The sequence below is a fragment of the Elaeis guineensis genome, chromosome 13 (assembly GCF_000442705.2).
Source record: "Elaeis guineensis isolate ETL-2024a chromosome 13, EG11, whole genome shotgun sequence".
Taxonomy (NCBI): domain Eukaryota; kingdom Viridiplantae; phylum Streptophyta; class Magnoliopsida; order Arecales; family Arecaceae; genus Elaeis; species Elaeis guineensis.
Genome location: NC_026005.2, coordinates 1,036,359 through 1,061,590, shown reverse-complemented (window position 1 = coordinate 1,061,590; position 25,232 = coordinate 1,036,359). Strand labels below are relative to the sequence as shown.

The 25,232-nt window shown below is 42.8% G+C and overlaps 1 protein-coding gene across 1 annotated transcript; it reads right to left on the bottom strand.

Moving 5' to 3' along the window:
* Window positions 1–6,974: 6,974 nt before the first annotated feature.
* On the bottom strand, window positions 6,975–9,864 carry LOC105060902 (heat stress transcription factor B-1). The gene is made up of 2 exons (XM_010944764.4): window positions 9,077–9,864; window positions 6,975–7,934 (listed from the first exon to the last, which is right to left on the bottom strand). Exons 1-2 carry the CDS (start codon window positions 9,344–9,346, stop codon window positions 7,230–7,232), a joined length of 975 nt encoding a protein of 324 aa, XP_010943066.1. The 5' UTR covers window positions 9,347–9,864; the 3' UTR covers window positions 6,975–7,229.
* Between the last annotated feature and the right edge of the window lie 15,368 nt (window positions 9,865–25,232).

The following is a 25,232-nucleotide window of genomic DNA, read 5'->3' as shown; positions in this document are numbered from 1 at the left end:
CAACTTTAGGTTGTCGGCATTCCAGGTCTGGGGAATGGCATCCCCTTCTAAAGTCTCCAGTTGGTAGGCTTTCGGCCCGTAGGTGTCTGCCACTTTGTAGGGTCCTTCCCAGTTCGGAGCTAACTTTCCCTGGTTTAGGGGCTTCGAGACTTCTACCTTTCTTAGGACTAGGTCCCCAGGCCTAAAAAGCTTCGGTTTGACCTTGGCGTTGTAATATCGGGCTACTCTCTGTCGATAAGAAGCCATGCGAATTTGAGCCTCGCATCGAAGTTCGGGGAGGAGGTTCAGGTCGGCCCTCCGACATTCAGAGTTGTCCGACTCTTGATACTGCTCGACTCTAGTCGATGGTAGCCCGATCTCGAGCGGTATCATCGCCTCCGTCCCATAGAACAAGCTGAAGGGTGATTCTCCAGTTGGGACATGGAGTGTCGTTCAATACGCCCATAGGACGGAATTCAACTCCTCGATCCAGAGGCCTTTGGCTTCGTTCAATCGGATTTTAATTCCATGCAGAATGGTCCGGTTGGTCAACTCAACTTCACCGTTGGACTGTGGGTGTCCGATCGAGGTCAGTCGGTGCGTGATATGAAACCTCGCACAGAAGTCTCTGAAGGTCTGGTTGTCGAATTATCATCCATTGTCGGTGATAATGGTGTGCGGCAATCCGAACCTGAAGAGGATGGACTTCTGGACGAAGTCCTCCATCTTCCGTTCAGTGATTTGTGCCAGAGGCTTGACTTCCACCCACTTAGTGAAGTAGTCGATGGCGACGACTATGAATTTTCTTTGGCCAGATGCCGGAGGGAAGGGGCCGAGTATGTCGATCCTCCACTAGGCGAAAGGCCACGGGGAGGCAATAGGGGTAATTTGGCTGGCTAGTCGGTGCTGTATGTTGGCGTACCTCTGGCATGGCTCACACTTTCGAACCAACTCAGCCGCATCCTTCCTCATGGTAGGCCAGTAGTAACCCTGCCGTAGGACTTTGTAGGCCAAGGATTTGTCCCCCAAGTAGTTTCTACAGATCCCTTCGTGCACTTCTCGAGCGTGTAGTCCGCGTCGGTCGGTCCCAAGCATCTGAGCAAGGGGAGGAAGAACGACCTTTTGTAGAGTCAGCCATCCATCATCACGTATTGGAAGGCCGACCATCGGAGCCGTTTGGCCTCCGCGGGGTCTTCAGGGCTAGTTCCGTCGGTCAGATATTGAACGATCGGATCCATCCAGCTTGGCTCGGCCACTAGTTGTAGCACCTCCTCGACCCTATCGATGCTTGGCTGCTCAAGACTCTCCACGAATGTCCAACCCAAGGCATCATAAGCTGAAGTCGCAAGCCTGGAGAGCATGTCGGCCCGAGCGTTCTCTGACCTAGGGATGTGGGAGATCTCGAAATATCCGAAGCGTGCCACGAGATCTTTCACTTTCAGGAGGTACTGTACCATAGTCGGGTCTCGCACCTCGAATTCGCCCTTGACCTGTCCCACAATTAGCTGTGAGTTAGAGAAGACTCGGAGGCTGTCGATCCTAAGCTCTTTCGCCATCTTCAAGCCAGTGAGGAGCGCCTCATACTCGGCTTGATTGTTGAAGGCTTTAAAGTCGAATCGGAGAGCGTACTCAGTGACTACTCCCTCCGAGTTGGTGAGCAGGAACCCAGCCCCGCTCCCTCAAACATTGGAAGCTCCGTCGATGTGCAACACCCAGGTAGACCTGGGGTCAGGCTTCGAGATTGCAACTTCTCTGGAGCTCCCATCTTCCGGTCCTTGGTTGGCTGTCGGGACCTGGGCCTTCAAGGCAGGTCGCGGTCGGTACTGGATGTCGAACTCGCTGAGCCTCATTGCCCATTTCGTCAGTCATCCCGATGTGTTGGGGTGACGCAATATCGCCCTCAGGGGTTGGTCGGTGAGGACCACGATGGCGTGCACTTGAAAATACGATCGGAGTCGTTGCACAGACATAATCAGAGCGAATATCATCTTCTCCATCTTTGAATACCGAGCTTTAGCACCGTGGAGCACTTTGCTGGTGTAGTATATAGGTTGGTGGATTCGGTTCTCGTTCTCTCAGACGAGCACTGAGCTAACCGCCTCAGTGGAAGTGGCCAGATAGAGGTACAACATCTCTCCGACTTCCAGCTTTACAAGTAGCGGCGGAGAGGCCAGGTACCTTTTCAGGTCCTCAAAGGCCCGCCGGCACTCATCCGATCAAGAGAAGTCCTTCACCTGTCTCAAAGTTTTGATGAACGGGAGGCATCTTTCAGCCGACCGAGAGATGAATCGGCTGAGTGTGATGATCCTTCCGTTAAGTTGCTGCACCTCTCTTTTGTTGATCGGATCTCGCATATCGACGATTGCTTTGATCTTTTCGGGATTGGCCTCGATTCTTCGTTGCAAAATAAGGAACCCGAGAAATTTCTCCGAAGTCACTCTGAAGGCGCATTTAGTTGGGTTTAGCTTCATCCGATGTCGTCGTAAAGTACGGAAGGTCTCCTCGAGATCTTACACGTGATCTGAAATTTGCACACTCTTTACCAGCATGTCGTCCACGTATACCTCCATGTTGCGCCCGATTTGGTCTTTGAAGACCTTATTGACAAGTCATTGGTAGGTAGCCCCGGCGTTCTTCAATCCGAAGGGCATCACTCTATAGCAGTAAAGACCTTTAGTGGTCACGAAAGTCGTGTGCTCTTCGTCCTCCGACGCCATCCAGATCTGGTTGTACCCGGCAAAAGCATCCATGAAGCTGAGCAGTCAGTAGCCGGACGTTGCATCTACCAGCTGATCAATTTTTGAGAGTGGAAAGCTGTCCTTCGGACAGGCCCGATTCAAGTCGGTGTAGTCGATGCAGATCCTCCACTTTCTGTTGGCTTTCTTCACCATGACCACATTGGCGAGCCAATCGGGGTACGTGATCTCTCTGATGAAGCCCGCCTCGAGTAGCTTGTCCACTTCTTCGTCGATGGCCTTCTGCCTTTTGGAAGCAAAAGACCGCTTCTTCTGCCTCACCGACCTTATTGCTGGGTCGATGTTGAGTCGGTGAGTCATCGTCTCCGGAGGGATGCCCGACATATCCACTGTCGACCAAGCGAATACGTCGGCATTGGCCTTCAGCAGCTTCACTAGCTGCCGTCGCCCGGGGTCGGGTAATTGAGACCCGACCCATACCATCCGTTCGAGATTCTCCGTTATCGAGACAGGGACAAGCTGTTCGGCCGGCTCACCCCGTTCTTTCGCTTCCCGTTGGTCCAACTTGTCGACCGTCAGGGAGCCTTTCAATTCGTCGCTTTGAGCGGAGATCTGGAAGCACCGTCGAGTGAGCTGCTGATCTCCGCGCATCTCTCTGACTCTATTTTTGGTCGGAAACCGAACCAGCAGATGATACGTCGAGACTATCGCCCGGAGGGCATTTAGTCCGGGCCTTCCAAGTATGGCATTGTAGGCCGAAGGCACTTGGACGACCGCAAAGGTCAAGTGGATTGTGCTTTATCGTGGTCCGGTTCCAGCCGTCACGGGCAAAGTAATTTTTCCTTCCACAGTGACGGCATCCCCAGCGAAGCCTATCAGGGGTGTAGAGACTCTCTTGAGCCGGTCAGCCGACAGTCGCATCCGGGAGAAGGTCGAGTAAAATAAAATATTCGTCGAACTTTCATTATCTACAAAGATTTTTCTTACATCATAATTTACTATTATTATCGAGACAACAACAGCATCGTCATGGGGAGTTTGGATACCCCAAACATCTTCATCCATAAAAATAATTACATTGTCCTCGCGCAGCTTCTTCGTCGGCTTCCCTCCAGCAGTCGTCCTCGGGCCCAGCCATTTGGAGATCATGTTGATGACCCCGGCCGTAGGCTGGTTAGTCGTTGCTTCTTCAGTCAGCTGGGATCGTCGGTCGGTGACGGGTCGAGTCGGCGGGTTTCTCCAGAACTTGCCGAGATACCCTCGGCATATGAGGACCTCGATCTCATCCTTAAGTTGGATGCACTGCTCGGTGTTGTGGCCATGGCCCCTATGGAATCGACAGTACTTTCGTCGGTCGAGGCCTTTTGCCTTTAGAGGTGGAGGCCATCGCAGATATTCCTCCCTTCGATCTCCATCAAAATCTGCGCACGAGGAGCAGAGAGAGGAGTATAGGAGTCATACCTAAGACACATCGGCCTCGGACTCCGCTGTCGAGGCGACCTCCAGTTCCGTCGCTGGGATAAGACCTGTTTACCGGTCGGGGGCCTACTAGGCTCGGCAGGGTCATGGCCCTTCCTTCGTTTCTCCTTCGGGCCCTTGGCCTCAGTCAGGCGCCGATCGGAAGCTCCTTCATTCGCGCGCATATACTTATACGCACGCTCCAGTAGTTTGGTGTATGTCCGGAGGAGGGTCTTGTCCAAAGAGTAGGTAAATCGGGACCCCCTTAACCCCCTCTTCATGGCTGAGATGGCTATGTCTTCATTGAGGTCCCGGACCTCGAGCGTGGCCGCATTGAATCGCGTCACAAAATATCGGAGCATCTTATTTTCTCCCTATTTGAGGGAGAAAAGGCTATCCGAAGTTCGTGGCGGCTTTCGGCTGGTGCTAAAGTGGGCCACAAAAGAATGCTCAAGCTGTCCAAAGGAGTGAACACTTCCTGGACGAAGGTCGGAGTACCAGGCCCTGGCCGCTTTGCGGAGTGTGGCGGGGAAGCCGATGCAAAGGAGGGCATCGGTCGCTCCTTGGATCATCATGAGAGCCTTGTAGCTCTTCAGGTGGTCAATTGGGTCGGTGGAGCCGTCGTAAGGCTCCACGTGGGGCATCTTGAACCGACTAGGGATCGGCTCGTCGAGGATGAGTCGGGAGAGAGATTGGGCGGTCTGGAAGTCAACGTCGTTTGAGGATTTCTGTCTGTCCACCTGCAGCTGGGCAAGCCGACGGTTGATTTCTTCGAACCTGCGTTCGTAGTCGTCGGCCCATCGATGCTGAGAGACCCCGGGGGTGGAGTCTCCCGATGACTCTAAGAGGGAGGCGGATGACGTTCGCGGTCGCTTCTCCTTCCTTGTCCGTTCCAGCTGGGAAGGAGTCGGTCGTCGAGACCGATGGGTATCAAGCCGCGGTCGCCTCTCCTCCTCTCGGTGGGAGTGCTGCAACAGCTGCTCCCGAGGAGGAGACGGAGACCGACGCGGACACCGACGGCTGCTCCTGGAGGGCATCGGGTGCGCCGTCGGTTGCTCCACCGGCGAGTGCGGCAACCGGGTTGGTTGCTGTTGAAGGCTCTTGACCCGTCCGTCAGCACGGTCATCTACCGCACAATCGCCGCGATCTGCGCCTCCGTGGTCACCACAGGATGCAGAGAGCTAGGTTCCGTCATGGAGGGTGGAGGAGAGGCCTCTTCCCGACGGAAAGAGTGCCTCGCCGATCCGGTGACCCTCGACCGCTGAGCCCTGGTTCTTGTCATCTCGAAAGGATGTCTCGAGTTCTGTGGGGGTCGCAATCCCTGTTCCTACGCCCTACCCCCTACCTGGCATGCCAAACCTGTTGCGGCCAATCCCCTCGTCGCCTGGTCGTCGGAAACGAGCGCCTGCAAAAGAAGTCCACACTGACCGGATGTGTCTCCGGCAGGGACCCTCCGACGGTCAAGTCAGAGAGAAGATTAGGCAACAGTAGAAAGAATCGAGGAGCTCAGCGAGAGAGAGAGAGAGAAAGAGAGAGAGAGTACACGCTCGAGGGTTTTTGAGCCACCCCTTCAGCACTGTTGCCTTCCCCCTTTTATAGTAGGGCGCAGCATGGCACCGTCATTAATGGCACCGACAATAGGAGAGTTGTCAAATCGTCGAGGGCTGTCAAGTCATCGTGGATTGTCAAATCGCCGTGGAGCTGTCAAATCACTAGGGTTGACCTATGCCTTATGTGGGATAACGCCCCAGGGCTGCTAAGCCGCACGCCGCTGTCGGGACGGACAGCCTCTAGTAGTCGTACGACGTTTGAAGGAGTCGACCGACTGTATGTCGGGGCCTGGTCGAGGAATGCCGGGTAACGGCCTAGGGACCCTCCGATGGATAGTCGGTGGTGCTGCGAGAGTCGGATATCAGGCTCCCCAGTCTGGCTAGTCGGAGGTGGAGAGACACGGCCTGGCCGACACATATTCGGTCGGACGGCGTCGGCAGTCGTCGGTTGGCAGAGTCGGGCACTGGTCAGGCGGGTCCGATGGTGAGTCGGTGTGAGAGGACCGATTGGGATATCCCAACTGTTATAGCGATACCCCTTATTGCTGTAGTATACCAATCATTGGTAAAAGAATTTGCCAACGTATTTTCAGCCAGAGTTTTGATAGTCATTATAATTTTATAAACCTTTTTTTTTCTGTAGTGCGGGTCCCTATAGGATTGACTTTGGAGATCTCATTAGAGAATTTCTGTCTTATATAATGCATCACTTATGGGCATTTGGTTATTTGCTGATGGAGGTCTTTGATTGTGAGGCTAGCCTCTTCGATTCAGTATGGGCCGCATAGATTCCCAACAGCTCCAGTCCAATTCGGTATGGGCCGTATAGATTCCGAAGCACTCTAGTTCCGCATTGAATCATATACGGTGAGTTAATCCGTAATGGATGTTCATGTAATGGCAAGGAAATCATAATTGTGTGAAACCATGGTGTGCATATAGCAATCTGCTGCATTTATTATAAGGGCCTATACAATAATGTAAGCGCCCTCACATAAGCGGCTCCCAGTAAAACACTGAAATGGAAAGGATCCGGACTCTGAGACTGGCATATATTTTTTGAAAAAAGAAAAATCCTCGACCAATTCCCATTACATGTCTCTCATTTCTTGCAAACAGACAAAGTCCGCTTTCCTGAGCACCAACAGTTACATGCCCCAGTAAGATTACAGTACAAGATATAACGGACGGGGATCTCAATCTGACAACAGCCTCGGGCCATGCTGCAAGCTAGATATAAGAAGAGGGGGAATTATTCGGATAAAAGCCATAGGAAGATATCCTCACAAGCACCCAATAAAACGAGCATTGTTTTATATATGCAATAAACCAACTGATAAACACTGGTATGTGGTGCAACTTCACACCCTATCTCATGCATTAAACACTCCATCCCTTTAATTAACTTGGAAGAAAATATTGGAGCATTCCTTGAGCTCCACCATCTATTCCATTACTCTACAACTACACAGTATTATACAGTCATTTCCAAGTTACTCAGATGCCTAGATATAGAATTATTACCAATCAACTAAAATGTTCCCGTTCAGTTGCAGACCTTGCTGCTTCCCTTCTGCACCGGCGTCGACGTCCCCATCCACGGCGCCACGAAGCCCATCTTCATGGGCTTCTCCCCAGCCCCACACCCCTCTCCTCCTTCGTCACACCGCCCCCTCTTCTCCCTCCTGCGCTTCTTGCTCTCTTCTCCCTCAAAACGCTTCAGCAAGACACCGAAAAGCTTCAGACCCTCTTCTTTATTTCCCATCTCCTCTTCCACGTCTTTTTTCTTCTTTGTTTCATCTCTCCATATGCTTGCTTCCGTCAGTCCATTTTCCTGCATTAAAGGAGCAATGTTGAGCTCGCCGACGTCCATAAATTTCGAGAGGAAGCCAAGGAGCTCTTTGCAGTGCTGCTTGGCCTGTGCCAGCTCACTGCTCAGCATCTTATTGTCCTTCTTGAGCTTCTCGTTCTCGTTGGTCAGGTCCAGAAGCTGTTGCGATGGAAGCGTCGGCGGCGGCGGCGGCGGCGGCGGAGGGGAGCAGGTGGAGGAGGAGCTGTGGACTTCGCCGGAGTTGGAAGTTGACGAAGGTAGAGGAGGGTGGTTCCCATGGCCGGCGTTGGATTTTCCGGCCGGCAGGGCCTGCGGCGGCGCAGCCTTTCTCCGGCGGATGTCACAAAGAAGCCTTCGCTCCCCTCGCCGGAAGTTCTCGTTGGCGAACTCCCACCTGTCCGGCACCACCTTGCGGAAGCCCTGGCAAGCCGTGGAGCCAAATTTTTACGTTAGAAGGACAAACTAAAATACCCTTGAAAGAGTCCAGTACCTGACGTGCTTAATAAAGACGGCACAGGATACGTGCAGCTGGCTAGAATCGTACATTTTTTTTTTTTTTTCAAAACCTGGGTGGGTGGTGGTTTCTTTTCAGCTGGGGTCACCGATAATTTTTTTGTTTGTTGGTGGGTCAAAGCTGTTCAGATGTGCTGTTTCGTTGCAAACAGAGAACGGCTCTCCATTGCGCTGTGGACGTGCCAAACAGTAGCAGGTTGCGAGTCTAGTGAGAAAGACAAAAACGTTCTTCGTCTAGTCCAACAACGAGGTAATGGAGACAGAATTTGATTGCCTGCTTAGACTCGCAAACCACCAACGCCACCATCCCTACTTTTAGTGCACGTCCCACTTTAGCCATTTGACACGGCAGGTAATGAATGAGTTTCCATCTAATCTACGTTACGTCGAGGTGTCGAACAGCTCAAAATTAGTTGAAGGCATCCTTTGGGGGGACTCTGTACTGTTATGACGTTCTTTGTGCGAAAAGACAAATTTGGTCCTCATATTATGATACAGAGTTCTCATTTAATTTTCGGATTATGTGGCAGAGATCGAGGGAAAAAAACACGGAAAAAAGCCGGAAGCACCACCCAGCTGACACGTAATTGTACCCGATAAATCCGAGCCAAACGAATACCAGTGGGTGGTGCACACCATAGCATGACGCGACACAAACGTAATAGAATGCCACTACATCCGTAGCATTCCTAACCCTTATTTTATTTTTTTATTTTTAGAAGAATCCCAACCCTTATTTCAAGCCTAGCGATTACTGGAATTCTCTTCCTTCAAAAAAAAAAAAAAAAAAAGGATTACTGGAATTCTCAGCTGAGCTGATCAACCAACCCGCTCCGTTAATTCAACAAAAACCTAATCGTGAAGAGTCGTGTTACAAGTACCACGGTCCATAATTTTTTATATCAAATTTCTAGATCCATCAAACGAATCATGCACTACTAATGCTCCACAAGATCATGCGTGCACAAATTTAACAGCTAAAATAGCATAGAAACGAAGAGGTGGATGATGGAGAGAGAGAGAGAGAGAGAGAGAGAGAGCGAGCGTACGTAGGTGTTGAGCTGGCGGACGAAGCTGGAGAAGTTGTTGTGCTTGAAGTGGACCGGAAGGAGATCCCTTGCGAACTCCACGGGCTTCCACACCACGAACGACCTCCCGTTCTCCCCCCACGATATCACTTCGTCCGTCCTCCTGTCCTCGACCATCTGGTGCGTCTTCGTCAAGAACGGCGCCGGCCCTCCCAGACTCCTACCATTCCCACCATTATTACTACTATTATTATTATTATTATTCTGTCGACCACCCTTTGGTGCCGCCATCCCCTCCCCTTCTTAATCCCTTCACTAAAACAAACAAACAAAATCTAACAAATCTCCTTCTCCCCTCCTTTTAAATTTTTCTTCAAAAAGAAAAGGAACAAAAAAAAAGGGAAAAGAAGAAAACTGGATGAAAACAAGATGATTAGTATTGGCGCGAGAAGAGGAGGAGAGCCGTCAAGAACTCCCAGTCCCAGCAGTAGAACCCGCTGATGATCACCCAGTGGCAGCACCCACCACCTCTCGCTCCGATTCCAATGCTGAATCCCTCACCCTTCTCTCCTTCCATGTCCCGTCCCCTCCTGCCCACCCAACTAAGAGAGACCTGCACGATCTCACACGAAGGGCAAATCCACTACCACCAGCGTCTCCTCGGCCATCGAAGGAACCATAACAGCTAGCAGAGTACAGCAGCGGTCTCAATAGGAGATCCCAGGAGAAGGAAGGCTGCGCACCTTAAGAACTTGGGTGGGTGGGGGAAGGGATCGCAGTCGCTTTAATTAGCTTTGGCCTCGGCTTTCTTCTCTTCCCTTCCCTTCTTGATTTGGGCCTTGGGTCGTTCCAAGTAGAAGCTTCTTCTTAGACCGAGGGTGGCTAGATGGACACGTGGCAACCATCCCTCGCCCCCACACGGCCGTCACCGTCCCTTGTCCGCTTCCAAAGTTCTCAAGCGGCAGTGGAGAAAAGAGAATAACGCGGGGTTGAGGCTACCTCCCGTCCTTTTCTCGTCCCATCCGCACCTAACCTTTTGATGACTTTTTCTCATCCGTCCTGGCTAAAATAACGTGGGTGGTAACAAGTAAACTTCCCCAGTCTAAGGAAAACAATGAATGATATTTTTAGTGAAGAGGAGGAGAAAAGTTTGGGAAATTTCAAATTGGTTGGGGACTTTTGCGACCTATGAATTTGACTTTGTAAGCCCTCCACCTTCTTTCTACCGGTTAGGCCGGAGAAAGATCTGCTGGACCGTAAAAGTTTTCTCTCGGCTTGGGTCTTTTTTTTTTTTTTCCTTTCCTTTTCTTCCTTTCCCGGAGGAAAGAAGAAAGGGAGAGGGGAAAAGGGGACGATGGGAAGAGCATCTTGGATACCGTCAAAAGACCGGAACCTTTTTTATGGATGATGCGTCGGTGGCCAGAAGTTTCCATTTGATGCAGTCGTGGGGTCGACTCACATGATTGACCGTCGGCTTCCTCTATATATCCTTCTCTTTCAACTAAGTGTATAAAACATTATTTATTGATATAATTTGAATGACTTGAAATTGTACTAAATTATTATTAAAAGTTCGATCCTGGCTCGGATAGAATGTCTTGCTTTTTATAATATCTCAGGTTTATACTTAATTACTTCAATAAAGTAGTTTAGAATGATCACCAACAAGAATGGTCCAAGAAGCTGATATGGGGACGTGGAACTTTGGCGTGTATGAATTTTTTTTTCTGAAGGGGTAGTTGTCATCTAATGCCAACAAGGTAGTAGGTATTTCCGTGCTTAAAGGAAAGCTGATCAGAGTGTTAATCCTTAGGTTGAAAAATAGGTTGCAATCACAGCGCAATTTGAGGTGATTGAAGACTTCATCTCTGTTTACAATCATAAGTCATTTTCTTTTTATAAGGATAATCACAAGTCTTTAATGACCGTAATATCATTTTTAGAGGTATGTATCCTGTGTATTGGATGATGGTTAAAGTGCCCTCCCTCTTTCTCTATATAAATAGAGAGAGAGTGAGATTTGACTATATTTGAGTAGATCTCCACTCAAATCTAGTAGGATCTATATTGGATAATGAAGTTCTCGTTTCAAAAATTTAAGCTGTTGGATATAATCTATAATTTTTAAATTACTTATATATAAAAAAAATTATTTGATTTGAAGGTCCTAATTTATGCATCGAGTAATTAAAAAAATAGATAATTTAAATAAAATTAAATTACATATATTTTTTGATTAGTTAATGCATAGATCAAGAGTCTACAAATTATATGATTTTTATCTATAAAAAGATTAAAGATAGTATATCAAATCTAACACCTCAGATCATCAATATAAGATCTCTATTATCCTATCTAGGCCCATCAAATCTGAGTGGTGATCGATTCAACCGTAGCCAAGTCCATACAATCTCTCTCTCTAGATCTCTCTCTCTCTATATAAATATGTGTGTGTAAATGATGAGACATCCAACTTGGTCAATAAGATATTTGACCATCTCTCTCCCTAATAATAGTATTTTTTTAACATATACCTTTTCGTTAGACACACCCATCATACTTTAGCTTTCTCTAATTTCATTTTGTTGAGAGTGAAACAAGGTAAATACACCAATTAAAACTGGAATGACCCTCATCTCAACCCTCAGGTTATGAAGGCCCTAGTTATATGATGAGGATGTATCAAAAATATGGGATCTGGATGATCCACCTTGATGTGCTTTGATGCATCCATTATTCTTAGTGATAATCACATAATAAGGAGGCAGTACAAAAATTTAATTATATTGGTATGTTGAAATAGTTCACACAACAAAAGTAATTTTATGCATAGATTGTAAATTTAGTTCTCATAAATAGTTTGGTTGAGGAACCTACATGTGGTAAGATAGTTGAGTGTCATGCAAAACACACTCTTTACTGGCACCTTTTTTTATCAGCACAATAAAGATAACATATAGATGCTTCAATATTTATGTATTGGAATTTAAGCCTGTTAAGTCTATTATATTGCTCACTCATTTTAGATTAGCTTAAGTTTTTGGAAATAATTGATTAATTAACTTGATATCTAAATTCAAATTTGTCGAAGGTCATAAATTTCCTTCTAGTTCAATTATTTATTTAATTAATCTTGATTATCTATTATCCTAATTTTTGTATGTTTTGATTCAATTATCTCTTCATAGACATTGTCTAGTTGCACATGAGAGGTGTTATATTTGTGCACATGTCTACATATGACAGCGTCTAGTGTGACAATCCCATATTGACTAATAAAAGAGGTACAACATAAGTTTATTAGCCTAGGCCGGTCATGCTCTTAATATTTTAAGCTATTAGATCGCGAGACCTTGATAAGTGGTATCAGAATCAGGATCATTCTATATCCCAATCTTTGTTAATTATATGGGCTCCATAATAGAAAATACTGAGGTCAAGGAGGATCCAATAGGATTGAGTAGAACTTAGGTAATAAGTGGGCCATTCTTTCACGAGGAAGGCCAATTGTGACAAGCAAATCATGAGGTTGGATGGAAAAGATTGTCACGTATAGTTTCATATAATTAACTAATCAAAAAAGTGCTATATGGGTTGACTAGTCTAGGCCGGTCATCCTAATGGTTCCAAACTATTGGGCAATGGGTTCGAGTCACTAGATAATTGGGCTGACAAAAGAAATGGAGGCAATCCCTTAATGTTTGTTTAGATGAGTTAGCCAAGGCTATAAGAAAACTTCATGGAGGTGAATGCCATTGATGGCATGATGATGCCTCCCGGTTGATTTGACCTAAATCAAAATTGTAGTCTTGATTCAATTAAATTAAATCATGTCACGCTTAGATTATATCGATATAGATGGCCTATCTTGGATAGTGTTGTCCAAGTTGCACCATATCCTTGCTAATCCTCAATTTTTAGAGTTTGTAGAAAATTTTCATTAATTGATATGTTTGAATCTTAAATAGATGTTTTTTTATTGGATTGTTGGGTGGATGTCTGACCAGGACACCACCTCCCAAGATCTTTTCAGTACCACGCGATGCAGCAGGAAGAAAGAAAAAATAAAACAAAAGAAAAACAATCAAAATACGTGGATCAGTCACAAAAGGGCTCGCCTCCACAGAGCATGTAAATCCGAACCACACCCTTTACTGTTCCACGCACAGGCTTTTAAAGGGTTAAAACTAGGTTTAAACTTGATTAGAGAGTCCTAAATAAAGCCAAAAAACCCCCTGGACCGTCGGATCAAGACTGCAATCTCTCTAGGCCGTCCGATCGCGCTCCAGTCCACGGAATAGTACCGTAGACCGCGAGAAACGCGTGGGAAATGCCCACGCAGTCCACAGGCCCAGCCGTGGACCGCCCGATCCATGGTGGACCGGAGAACAAGGCCAGCAGGGCCGGCCCGCTCCCGCGCGCGGGCCCGTGCGCGCCTGGGCCGCGCGCCCGGCTGGGCCTCCCGCCCGCGTGGGCCGCGGGCCTGGGTCGCGCGTCCCGCGCGGGCCTGGGTCACGCGTCCCGCACGCTGCCGCCTGCGGCCCTGTCGCTGCCGCCGGTCGCCGGCGGTCCTCCACCGCCTCGAATCTCGTGCCGACTTCAAAAGCTTGTATCTCCTCCATCCGAGCTCCGTTTCAGATGATCTTGGTCTCGTTGGACTTCATTTTTCACCATGAATCTCGCTGTGGGCTCAATATGGACTGAATCTCGAGGCATCAAATCCTAACAATCTCCATCTCGACTCGATATTCGGCCTCTTCCAAACTCTGAGAGCTTCTGGATCTCCTCGCCCCCATGCCCTGGGGCAATCGCCTGCTGATCATAGATGAGCAAACATGGGAGTCGAGCCAGGCTGCTCGATCCCATCTTCATCGTATGCTGTGCTCCTCCTGACTTGAGACCTGCTCGGGGCATCGTCCTGCGGCAATAGGAATCTCACCTTGCGACGTCGTCTCTCGTCCTCCCGAGTCTCCTGTCTCGTGCCCGATCCGCCTCCTGGAGCTCCACCTCGCTCTGGACTCCACCTGGCTCCCGAAGCTCCACCTCGCACTGGGCTCCCTGTCAGGTAATAATATCCTCTGCTCCCCTTCTTCCCCTCCAGCACAATCCTATCGCCGCGTAGCACCCTCAGGATTCCTCCACCAACTACCGTCCTATAGCCTCTCGAATCCAGTCTGCTAAGTGAGATAAGATTCCGTCTGAAATCGGATATATATCGGACCTCCCCCAATCTCCTCACTGCACCGTCATGTGTCCTCCAGCTGACCGTCCCAATGCCTCTGATCGCATAGCTCGATCCATCCGGCAGATATACAGTGCCCTCACTGTTCTCCAAGGAGTCAAACTGCTCCTCTCTGCAATATACATGATAGGGGCATGCAGAATCTAATATCCACTGCTGGAAAGAAGTAGATACCTCGTCAGATATCTCCAGGATATCTCCATCTAAATCACTGTCGGCCGTCGCTACAGCAGCCACCGTCTGATTTTTCAATTGAGGGCAATCTCTGGCTAGATGCCCCAACTCCTCACACCGGTAACACCTGATTTTGCTCAAGTCCCTCCTGGACTTAGACCGCCCTCGTTGCGATCTCCTGTCGCTCTATCTACCGCCTCCTACTCTTCCAGAAGCCACCAAAGCTGAGCTACCGCCACCTGAGCTTGAAGCTGGGTTCTCCCTCCTGAGAACCTCGTTCTGGAGTATCACCGCGGTGACCTCGTCTATCTTGATAGTGCTCTTCCCCACTAGAAGAGTAGTCATCAAGGACTCGTACGAAGGGGGAAGCGACGCCAGCAAAACCAGCGCCCTGGTCTTCTCCTCAACGTTCTCGCCAATGCTGAGAAGGTCGGTGAGGATCTTCTGGAAGTGGCTGAGATGCTCCTGCACGCTCTGTCCCTCAGTCATCCGCAGTTGATAAAACTGCCTCTAGAGGAAAAAAGTGTTGGTGAGAGACTTCGCCATGTACAACTCCTCGAGCTTTGACCACAGCACCGTCGGGGAAGTCTCACTCAGCACATGGATCACCACCTCATTCGTCAGGTACATGCGGATGGTACTCACCGTCTGCATCTGTAGCCATTTCCAATCCCGCACCTCCATGGTGGTCGGCTTCTCATCGCACAAGAGAGCTTCGATCAACCCCTGTTGGATGAGCACGTCCTTCACCCTTGCCTGCCACAAGGAGAAATTGCTCTTACCATCGAACTTGTTGATCTCCATCTTGATTGTTCCTGTCTTCTCCATCTTCAGTCTTGCTCACCACCGCTGCAATCTGCGTCCTTGTACCACCTTGCTCTGATACCACTTATTGGGTGGATGTCTGGTCAGGACACCACCTCCCAAGATCTTTTTAGTATCACGTGATGCAGCAGGAAGAAAGAAGAAACAAAATAAAAGAAAAATAATCAAAATACGTGGATCAGCCACAAAAGGGCTCGCCTCCACGGGACATGCAAACTTCACTATAAAAAAAAATTTTACAAGAGGAGACCTCACCCTCAACCCTTGTACACCCAATTCTCTCTCACCTGAAGTTCTCCTCACAAAAGCTCTCTCTCTCTTGAAGACCCCCCCTGAACCCCTGAAGTGCCTGGCGACCGCTGTCCAGGAGCCTCCTGCTCCTTCTCTCTCAGTACTCTCGCCTCTCTGTCTCTTCTCGGGTTCGTACGGGCTTCGTATGGTGCAAATCCAAACCACACCCTTTACTGTTCCACGCACAGGCTTTTAAAGGGTTAAAACTAGGTTTAAACTTGATTAGAGAGTCCTAAATAAAGCCAAAAAATCCCTGGACCATCGGATTAAGACCACAATCTCTCTGGGCCATCCGATCGTGCTCCGGTCCATGAAATAGTGCCGTGGACCGCGAGAAACACGTGGAAAATGCCCACGCGGTCCACAGGCCCAGCCATGGACCGCCCGGTCCATGGTGGATCGGAGAACAGGGCCAGCAGGGCCGGCCTGCTCCCGCGCGCGGGTCCGCGCGCCCGGCTGGGCCTCCCGCCCGCATGGGCCGCGGGCCTGGGTCACGCATCCCACGCGGGCCTGGATCGCGCGTCCCGCGCGCCGCCGCCTGCGGCCGCGCCGGGCCACCCGCCGCCGGTCGCCGGCGGTTCTCCACCACCTCGAATCTCGTACCGACTTCAAAAGCTCGTATCTCCTCCATCCGAGCTCCGTTTCAGGTGATCTTGGTCTCGTTGGACTCCATTTTTCATCGCAAACCTTGCTGTGGGCTCAATGTGAACTGAATCTCGAGGCATCAAATCTTAACATGGATTAAGTTACATTAACAAAGTTTTTGACCCAAACCTACCTTTGTTTGAAACTAGGATAATATTTTTCAACTCAAGCCAAGTTAGTTGTTTATATTTGTCCAAATTGAGTGAAAAGTATAAATAGTTTAGGTTAACTTAGTTCAAGTTGCATCCCGCACCCCAATTAATATTGATGTACATATGTACGTATGTATGTATATATATGTATACATATACATACAACAATCGAAGTCCTGGTAGGATGAGGGCCATCCCATCCAATTCCATTAAGATCCTGGCACTTAGGATAGGTGTGGAGCTCTGGAACCTACTTCTGATCTCCATCTCAATCATCCTGCTTTCATCCTAGCCGGATCGCATGTCGGTATGACCATCTCGATCAGAATGTGTCCTATTTTTTTTTTCTTTTGTGGATAATGCTTTGAATGGTTGATTCATTGCTAAGAGAAAGAAGAATGAATAACTAAATGAGTACTGATCTTTTTTTTCTTTTTTTGTTGATGTGTCCATATGAACATCGTCACTGGGAGGGAGGAGCATGACCTTTATCCTTTGACTTTGATTTTCCTACGAAGAGAGTAGCTCTTGCCAAGAGGGAGGATTGGTCAGGGAGGAGAAAGGAGGGAGGAGGGAGGCATTTAGATTTTCCTACAAGGAGTTAATTGAGAGGGAGGGAGGAGAGAGGACCAATGGAGCTAATGAGTATGGCCCTAAGGCCCTTTTTTTGTGTGCGTTTGGGCTATATCTTTTGCATGAGGGAATGATTGATCTTCTTTTACAATGTCATCCATTGGATTGTGCCCACACAACTCTCAAAGTACTCTGAAGTTTTTCATTCATCAGTATAGGTCACAATGTTTGTGTGATCCACTAATCGAAGAAAGGTGAATATTCTTTCATGTGAAAGATACCCCTACCCTCCTGACTCTATTGATCACAATGTTGCTATGGTGACAACCGATCTAATGGTGATGAGACACTCAAAGAAAAGAAAGCTAAAAAAAAAATATATCATAAATGTATTGAAAGGTGAATGCGACAATAACAACAACATGTGCACATTGAAATATCAAGATGAAAAACAAATCATTCCAGTGGTGAAAGAGTCACAAGAGTAATTTTTTGGGGTAAATTCAACAATGATAGTATATATGTATGGAAAAGAGAGAAAATTTAAAAAAACTATCCATATGATAAGATTCTTGCATCGTCAACACTCGATACGATTTAAAATAGTAATAATACCATCTATTCATACGAAGAAGGATAAATCACATGAAAAATTATTCATATGGGTTTGACGTGATTTGAAGTAACAATGTGTTCGAAAAATAAATGGCACATAATGTGTAGTTTGATCCCAATCCCACAACCTCCTGTTATAGCCATATATTAAATTTACAGTCCATCTCTCACGACTAGACAATATTCACTGAAACTTGAGAGCCCTATTATGATAGCGATATTGTTCTTGAACCTTGGGACCTTACTTTAGAAGGGAGAGAAAGGGAGAAGAAGATTGCTCAAATCAAAACTCCAACCATGACTCCATATTTTTTAGAACTCGCATAATGAAAATGACGGGACTCACTAGTGATATTCCCACTCCCATCCTTTGTTTCTATATTTTATATTTATCATCAAACTTGTAAATATTTTTTAATTAATAAACTGTTATTTAAAAAATTATTGCCATTATTTTTGTTACTATATTTTAATTTTTTATTACGATAGTGATGTCAAAATTGCAACCACTCTAATTAATGGTTGGTTTAAAAATTGTTGCAACGTGTCATTTTAGAATTATTTAGATTTTCTCCAATAAAAATGATAAAACTAAGGTTTAAGTTATAATATTTTATATTTCATTATAATATTTTACTAAGGATCAATTTTTTTTTAGTCCCTTGAAATGTATAATTATTAAATGGACTGGGTCTAGTGGACCAGTGTAATAGTCACCTACCATATTACCTCTTACATTCAAATAATCTAAGATCAAATGAGGATGCTTATTATGTATTGTATATGTGCTCTTTGGGAATTGGAATAGTCTATTAGTCCACGTAATAATTTCTCCTTAGAAATAATAAGATACTAAGAGTCTAATACCCAAGTTAAAGAAAGTAAATAATACTTTTAAAGAGAAGACAGAGCACAAACTCTTAGAAGTGTAAATAGAAAGGGGGTAAAAAGATTAATTTCTTGTATGATTGTAAATTACAGTAAGGAGATTTTCTTTATTTAAGATATAATTTATATGCTAAAATTCATATTTAGAAGTTACAAAAAAATATAATAAATATAAAAAAAGTGCATAAAGTGTATACTGTATACAACTTAAATCTAATTTCTAGTTATATATTATAAATTTTAATAATTATATAAAATAATTAAAATAAATTTTATTAATTATAAAATTAAAAATTATGAAAAAAATCATAAACATAAGAAAGTATGGATAACTGAATATACCATAAACAACTTAAATCCAATTTCTAGTTACTTTTGATTAATTTTAGTAATTACTCAAAATAATGAAAATAAATTTTGATATTAATTAATAATTATTCAAAAATATAAAAAATTAATGAAAATAATGAATATAAATAATATAAATTTCCAAATATTTTTTAAATTTAAATAAATTTTAAATTATTATTTAATATGAATTAACAAAATTATTCAAAATTATAATAAATTTAGAAAAGTATGGATATTCGATAACTTAAATTGAATTTCTAGATACATATATAAATTAACAAAATTATTAAAAATTATAATAAATTTAGAGAAGTATGGATATTTGATAATTTAGATTGAATTTCTAGATACTCATAATTATTAATTTATATATATTTTTTAAACTAGATGAATCTCAATAGCAAGTAATAGAAGGATCCGGATATTAGGTAATATTTTAGAAAAAACAAGAAAGGACCAACATCAATAGACATGTAATTAGTGTGGGCTAGAAAATAGAGAAGGTGGAGTCATCCAACTGAAGCGATACTTAGTGGGTGGCTTTAGTGATGACATGAAGTATCCATAGATATTTATAAAGGTTCGAGTGATGATGAGAGAATATCTATAGAAAGAAAAAGAGGTGGTAGATAGTATCCAAAACTTGAAGGGAAGCATTTGATGGTCGGACATCTCAATCATATATGCATATAGACTTGGACGATGATGATAATTATTTCGATCTAGATGATTAGAGGTAGCTTATCTATAAGAGGCTATTCAAGCCTCTCGATAGGAACAATAACAATATGAGGAGGTATTGAGATAGAGCATAATTTAGATGCTCTCAATTTGAGAAAGGTGGTGGCCTTGGTGCAGTAGAAAAATCATGTTTATATTTATAATCTACTGGGCTATAAAGGAGTCAGTCCATGAGGATGGAATCATTTTCAATCAAGTCTTTATTTAATATATTTGAGAAGAAATTGAAGAAGAGTTTAAGAGATCCCAGCAATTATATTCTAGACACTATAGCATATTCAGATCTATTATCCAATCAACTAAGAATTGATGGCTATATAAATAAGGACAAGAAAATTGTTAATTGATTTCATTGTAGCCATGTTCCAGCATAGGTGGTGGCAAATATGCACTTTCAATTGATGATTAGCATAGCATAGATGGTCGGTCCAGATATTGATCCTCCTAAACCTTATGAGATATATGGATCATATTTACAATAGTAGGTCATAGATATTAAATCCTAGATTGAGAGTTATAAAATAGAGCCGAACACTTATAGGGTGACATTGATGTGTGATGGTTGGTCAAAGTCTATTAGGAGGAGTATTATCAACTTTCTAGCTTGTTGTAATAGGATGACCATCTTTCATACTTCAATTGATGCTTCAGATAAAATACATAATTCTAATTATATTTTAGACTTGATGAGAGATATAGTTGAAGAGATTGGTGAAGAATATAGCATTCAAGTGGTCACAAACAATGGGATAAACTATATTAAAGCAAGAAAGGATCTGATGCTGAAAAATCAACATCTATATTGAACCCCTTCTATAGCACATTCTATAGACATGATGATGAAAGATTTTGGGCAGCTACCTAAGATAAAATCTATAGTAAAAAGTGGATAAGAAATATTGAAATACGTCTATAATCACGCCTTGGTACTTATTCTTGTAAGAAAAAAATATACAAAGGAACTGCTTAGGCTAAGGTTGACAAGATTTGCCACTAATTACATAATATTGAAGAGCCTTCTTGATAATAAACCAGATTTGAGGGCTATGATAATGTCCGATGAATAGAGAACTTCCAAATATACAATGACCAATGATGAATGATATGTTAAGGGTATTATATCGAGTAATAATTTTTAGGTTAGGTACTCTGAGGTAATTAAGATAATAAAGCCATTGTGTGTAGTGCTGCAGATAGTAGATCATAGAAAATTTCTTCAAATGGGTTATGTATATCTCCAGATATCTATCTATAAACAAAAGATTATAGAAGTAACAGGACAGAAGAAAGCAGCACCATATGTGTATATCATTAAGGATATATGGGATACTCAAATGAGAAAAGATTGCACTTAACATGTAAAATTTGTTTGAATCTTAACTCTCATTTATCCTTTATCAAATAAGTTATGAATATCTTTATTCTTAATCAATATTATTTTTATTTTTTATATAACATACTATTTAGATCTTGAATATCAGTATGACCATAATATTGCTTTGGATGAGAAGCTTCTGATAGCCCTAAGAAATATAGTGTATGGGCAAGAAAATAATATGGACTTGGCTATAGAAGCTATAAGTGAGATAATAAAAGAATAGATACCTATCATAATAAGATTGTTGATATTTTTTTGAATTATATTAATTTATATAAATTAAATAATCTTCAATGAGAAGTCTATATTGATTGGGCAGGAAAAAAATTTTTCGAGGGAGAAAATAGAGCTTTGGAGAATAAGGAATATACAAATATTATCTAAAAAGTCACCAGGTATAAATATGGGACTATTTTTTATTATCTTTGTATCTACATATAGCTAAGGACTTAAGCATTTACATACATATATATTCTTTGAATGCAAGAGAATGGCAGCTCTATTGAGGCACATCTACACTAAATCTAAGAAAGATTATCATTCAGATCTTATCACAGACCGTCTTATCAAGTGGATGTAAGTACAACTGGAGCACATTTTTGCCTTGATCCATAGAAAAATCAGAAATCACCTAACCTCATAAAGATTGAGAGATCTGATCCTTGTCCACTATAATGTGAGGTTGAAGCTCAAGTATATTAATGATAGGAAAGAGCATAGGTAAGATGACCCATTCAATGAGGACTTTGTCCATGATCATGATGAGAAGGATTCTATGTTTAGCTAAGTAGTAGATCAGGAAGTATGGAGCCCACTGATGTTGGATGAGCCAAGAGATCCTCTCCAATTATACAAAACAATAGCACATGAGGTAGGAGTATGAGATGTGGATCGATGGACGATCTCTTATTTATCCCTCATTCAGAATGGAATGCAAGATACTAGTGGATCAGATAGTAGATAATTTGAAGATTCTGATCAATGATTTGATCACAAAATATTTAATTCAAGATATCAAACAAAAATCATCTCCAAAGATTGCCAGAGTATGGGGATTAATAGTACAAGTAGGATAAGTTAATGGGTAAAGGCCAATCAGGGCTCAAAAGAGAGCCAGAGAGCTATAGTTAAGGAGAGATATGGAAAATCTAAATCAAAAGAAAAGTCAATAATTGATCGAATAGAGATAATTGATGATGTGCATATTTGAGATGATGATAATGAGACATCCGAGTCCTCAGATTCTAGATTTGCTAGATCATCTCGTGATGATAGAGATGATGATAATGATAGCAAGAGTGATAATAGACTTGATGATCATGATGGTCAGAATGGAGGAGATGGTGTAGCATATAGGATTAGTCTTTTTACTGAGGAGGCATATTTCACTCATGCTACGTAGGACAAAGACTATGGAGCTAAACATAGATTTAGATATAGGATAAAGAGGAGTTGTTGGCCTATAGATGGAGAAAAAGAAGAAGACGTGGCACACAGGTTGTAGATATTTTGGATTGTTTTCACGAGAAACTGAGAATAACTGAGGAATATCGAGGTTGGGTATATTCAAAGTTTATGGCATGGATGGAGCAAGATATTTTAAGAAGTAGGTTGGAGTCTGAGTAAGTTAGTTCATCATCGTCATCAATCAGAATAAGATTTATTAGAGCATTAGATAGCTAAAGTATATATTTTAGCCTTTTTCTTTGTATGAATGATTTAGATGTATACTCCTAATGGTCATATCCTGAGAAGTAATCTCATATGCAGTATTCATCTTTATATGAATATATTTTTGGGCCATGGTATGGTATTGCCTTTTATTATCTTAACTAAAATGGCCATTCTCTTAACCAATGTATTATCAATAGGGTTATTTTGGATAATATGAAATACAAGATGGGCTAGCAACATGTATGAGCCCAATATCAAAATTGGCATCATATTCAAGATCTCGAATATGAGTAGGACTTAGATATTTATGAGCATTATAGGCATTCCACCTGGGATTAGTAATAAATTTGATATGTTTTCTCTTAAATTAACGAATCTATTGTGTCATATTGAAAATGATTTATTATATACTATTAGTAGTTATATTTTCATAAGTGACAAAGCTCAAGTAGTATGGATGGCATTTTTTTCAACAAACTTCAATATTTTTGCATTCTTAAATACTCATGTAGTATTAATTATAAAAGATCGTTGCCTGGTCATCAAGAAAGAATCTTCGATAACTTGGAAGATCATAATACATTATGATGTTAATTTTAAATAGAACTAGTTTATTATACATATACTATTTTTAAAGTTCAAATATGTTTAAATAATAAATAGAGCAATAAAATTTGAACATAAAGTAAAAAAAAACAATATATATATATAAGTATGTATGTATGTATGAATGTACAAATATATACATATATATACATGCATACATATACATACATACATGCATTCATATATACATATATATATACAAATATAAACATATATATACATACACACATATACATACACACTTGCATACATACATACATACATACATACATACATACATACATACATACATACATACATACATACATACATACATACATATATATATATATATATATATATATATATATATATATGTATGTATGTATGTATGTATGTATGTATGTAAAGACATCTCAAGTGTATATTGGTGTGTATCGGGATGCCCAATCAGGATGGTAATTAGAATGGGACGAGATACAGAGCATCTCATTTCGGATAAAATTCGTGATACCCTCATCCCACAAAATTTAATACTTTGCATATATATGTACATGTAGAGAGAGAGAGAGATTTGATCCCCTATTGTTGGAGAACATAACAACCTTTCTCCGGTAGCTAATCTTTATACAATGCAGCATCCAATAAGGCTTGTGATTTGCCATGTGTCAGATTTTTATTCTTTTAAATATGCTTTTTTTATAAACTAGAATAAAACCTTTTTAATATTTTAATGTTCCGTTAAATAAATTTTTAAAAATATTTGAAGTAAAATGACAAGTATATATATTCTCTAAATTTCTCTAAAAAATTATGCTTGATGGTATGACAAACATCCACTAGCTAATTGCTCCTCGAAATATTAATTGATTAATCCGACATGCATGCACCAGAAATAGCACCCTTTTCTTCCTATATGGCTACTCAAAACTGAACGTAACAATATTACATGGGAGGGGTTGATAGTCTTTTTTGTTCCTCGCCAAAAAATAAATCTATTTTTAGAAGATGACCTGATTTCTTGTATGCAATGGCTGGACTCCCATGGTGCACCACTTTTTTTTTTTTTTTTGATGTGAAGAGTTAGGGAAGACTTAACTCATAGCATATTGTATTAAGATAAGAAGAAATTACAATAATTATCACAGTAGTCAATATAAAGTGTTCAAGTAAGAGCTTCTGCAGTTGTTCCCTCCAATAAGATTAACTTTTATAGAGTTTTAGCAGAAGTTCTTACCAACCCAAGGAACATGCTGACAAAGTCCTAGACAGGCATATATACCATTCAAATCTGATTGCAAATTATAGACTATCCTCAGATAGCATTTCGGGCTGGGGAAGGTTTTTCCAAGATGTTTCTAATTGAACTTCTGGTTTCCAGTATGTTTTCCAACCCGCGGAGGATATTTCAGTGGCATGTGAACAGACTCTGATTGTTTTCCTTGTTCCAGTTCTTGGAATTGGTGACAAGTTCAAACATTAGGTGGGAGAAGATCAGCAGTCGGTGTTTCTTTGTCCTGTCCTTTTTAAAAATCCTCCCTACATCTGCCAACGACTTGGCAACCTTTGAATATGACCAAAGTACATTCACTGTACCTCCAATTCCATGTCCCAGCTTCCTACCTAATATGAAGACTCTTTTCCCTCTTTCTTTACTATTGCTAATATATATTTTTCTAAAGTTAAACCTGAAATGGTCAATGACCATTTAGACAGGAATAAACTAATTTTACTAACTTCTGCTCATTATTTACTTGTCTGCATATTGCATTTCAATGAGGTGATATGTATAGATAAGAAAACACTGGATTGCATGACAATTTCTACTTGCATATATTTTCAGTTGGAATTTTGAAAATGAAATATACTATTCTTCGTTGTCTGAGCATTTTTCTCCAGGAAGTTCTTGTTAAAAGACAGGCTAATGAATGACTAAAATTTGTGTTGAGAGTATATATGATTGGCCTAGATGGATTACCACTTGCATCATGGACCACTCTGGCCACTCCAGATCGTTATAGACAGAGCGTTGTGGAGCAAGAA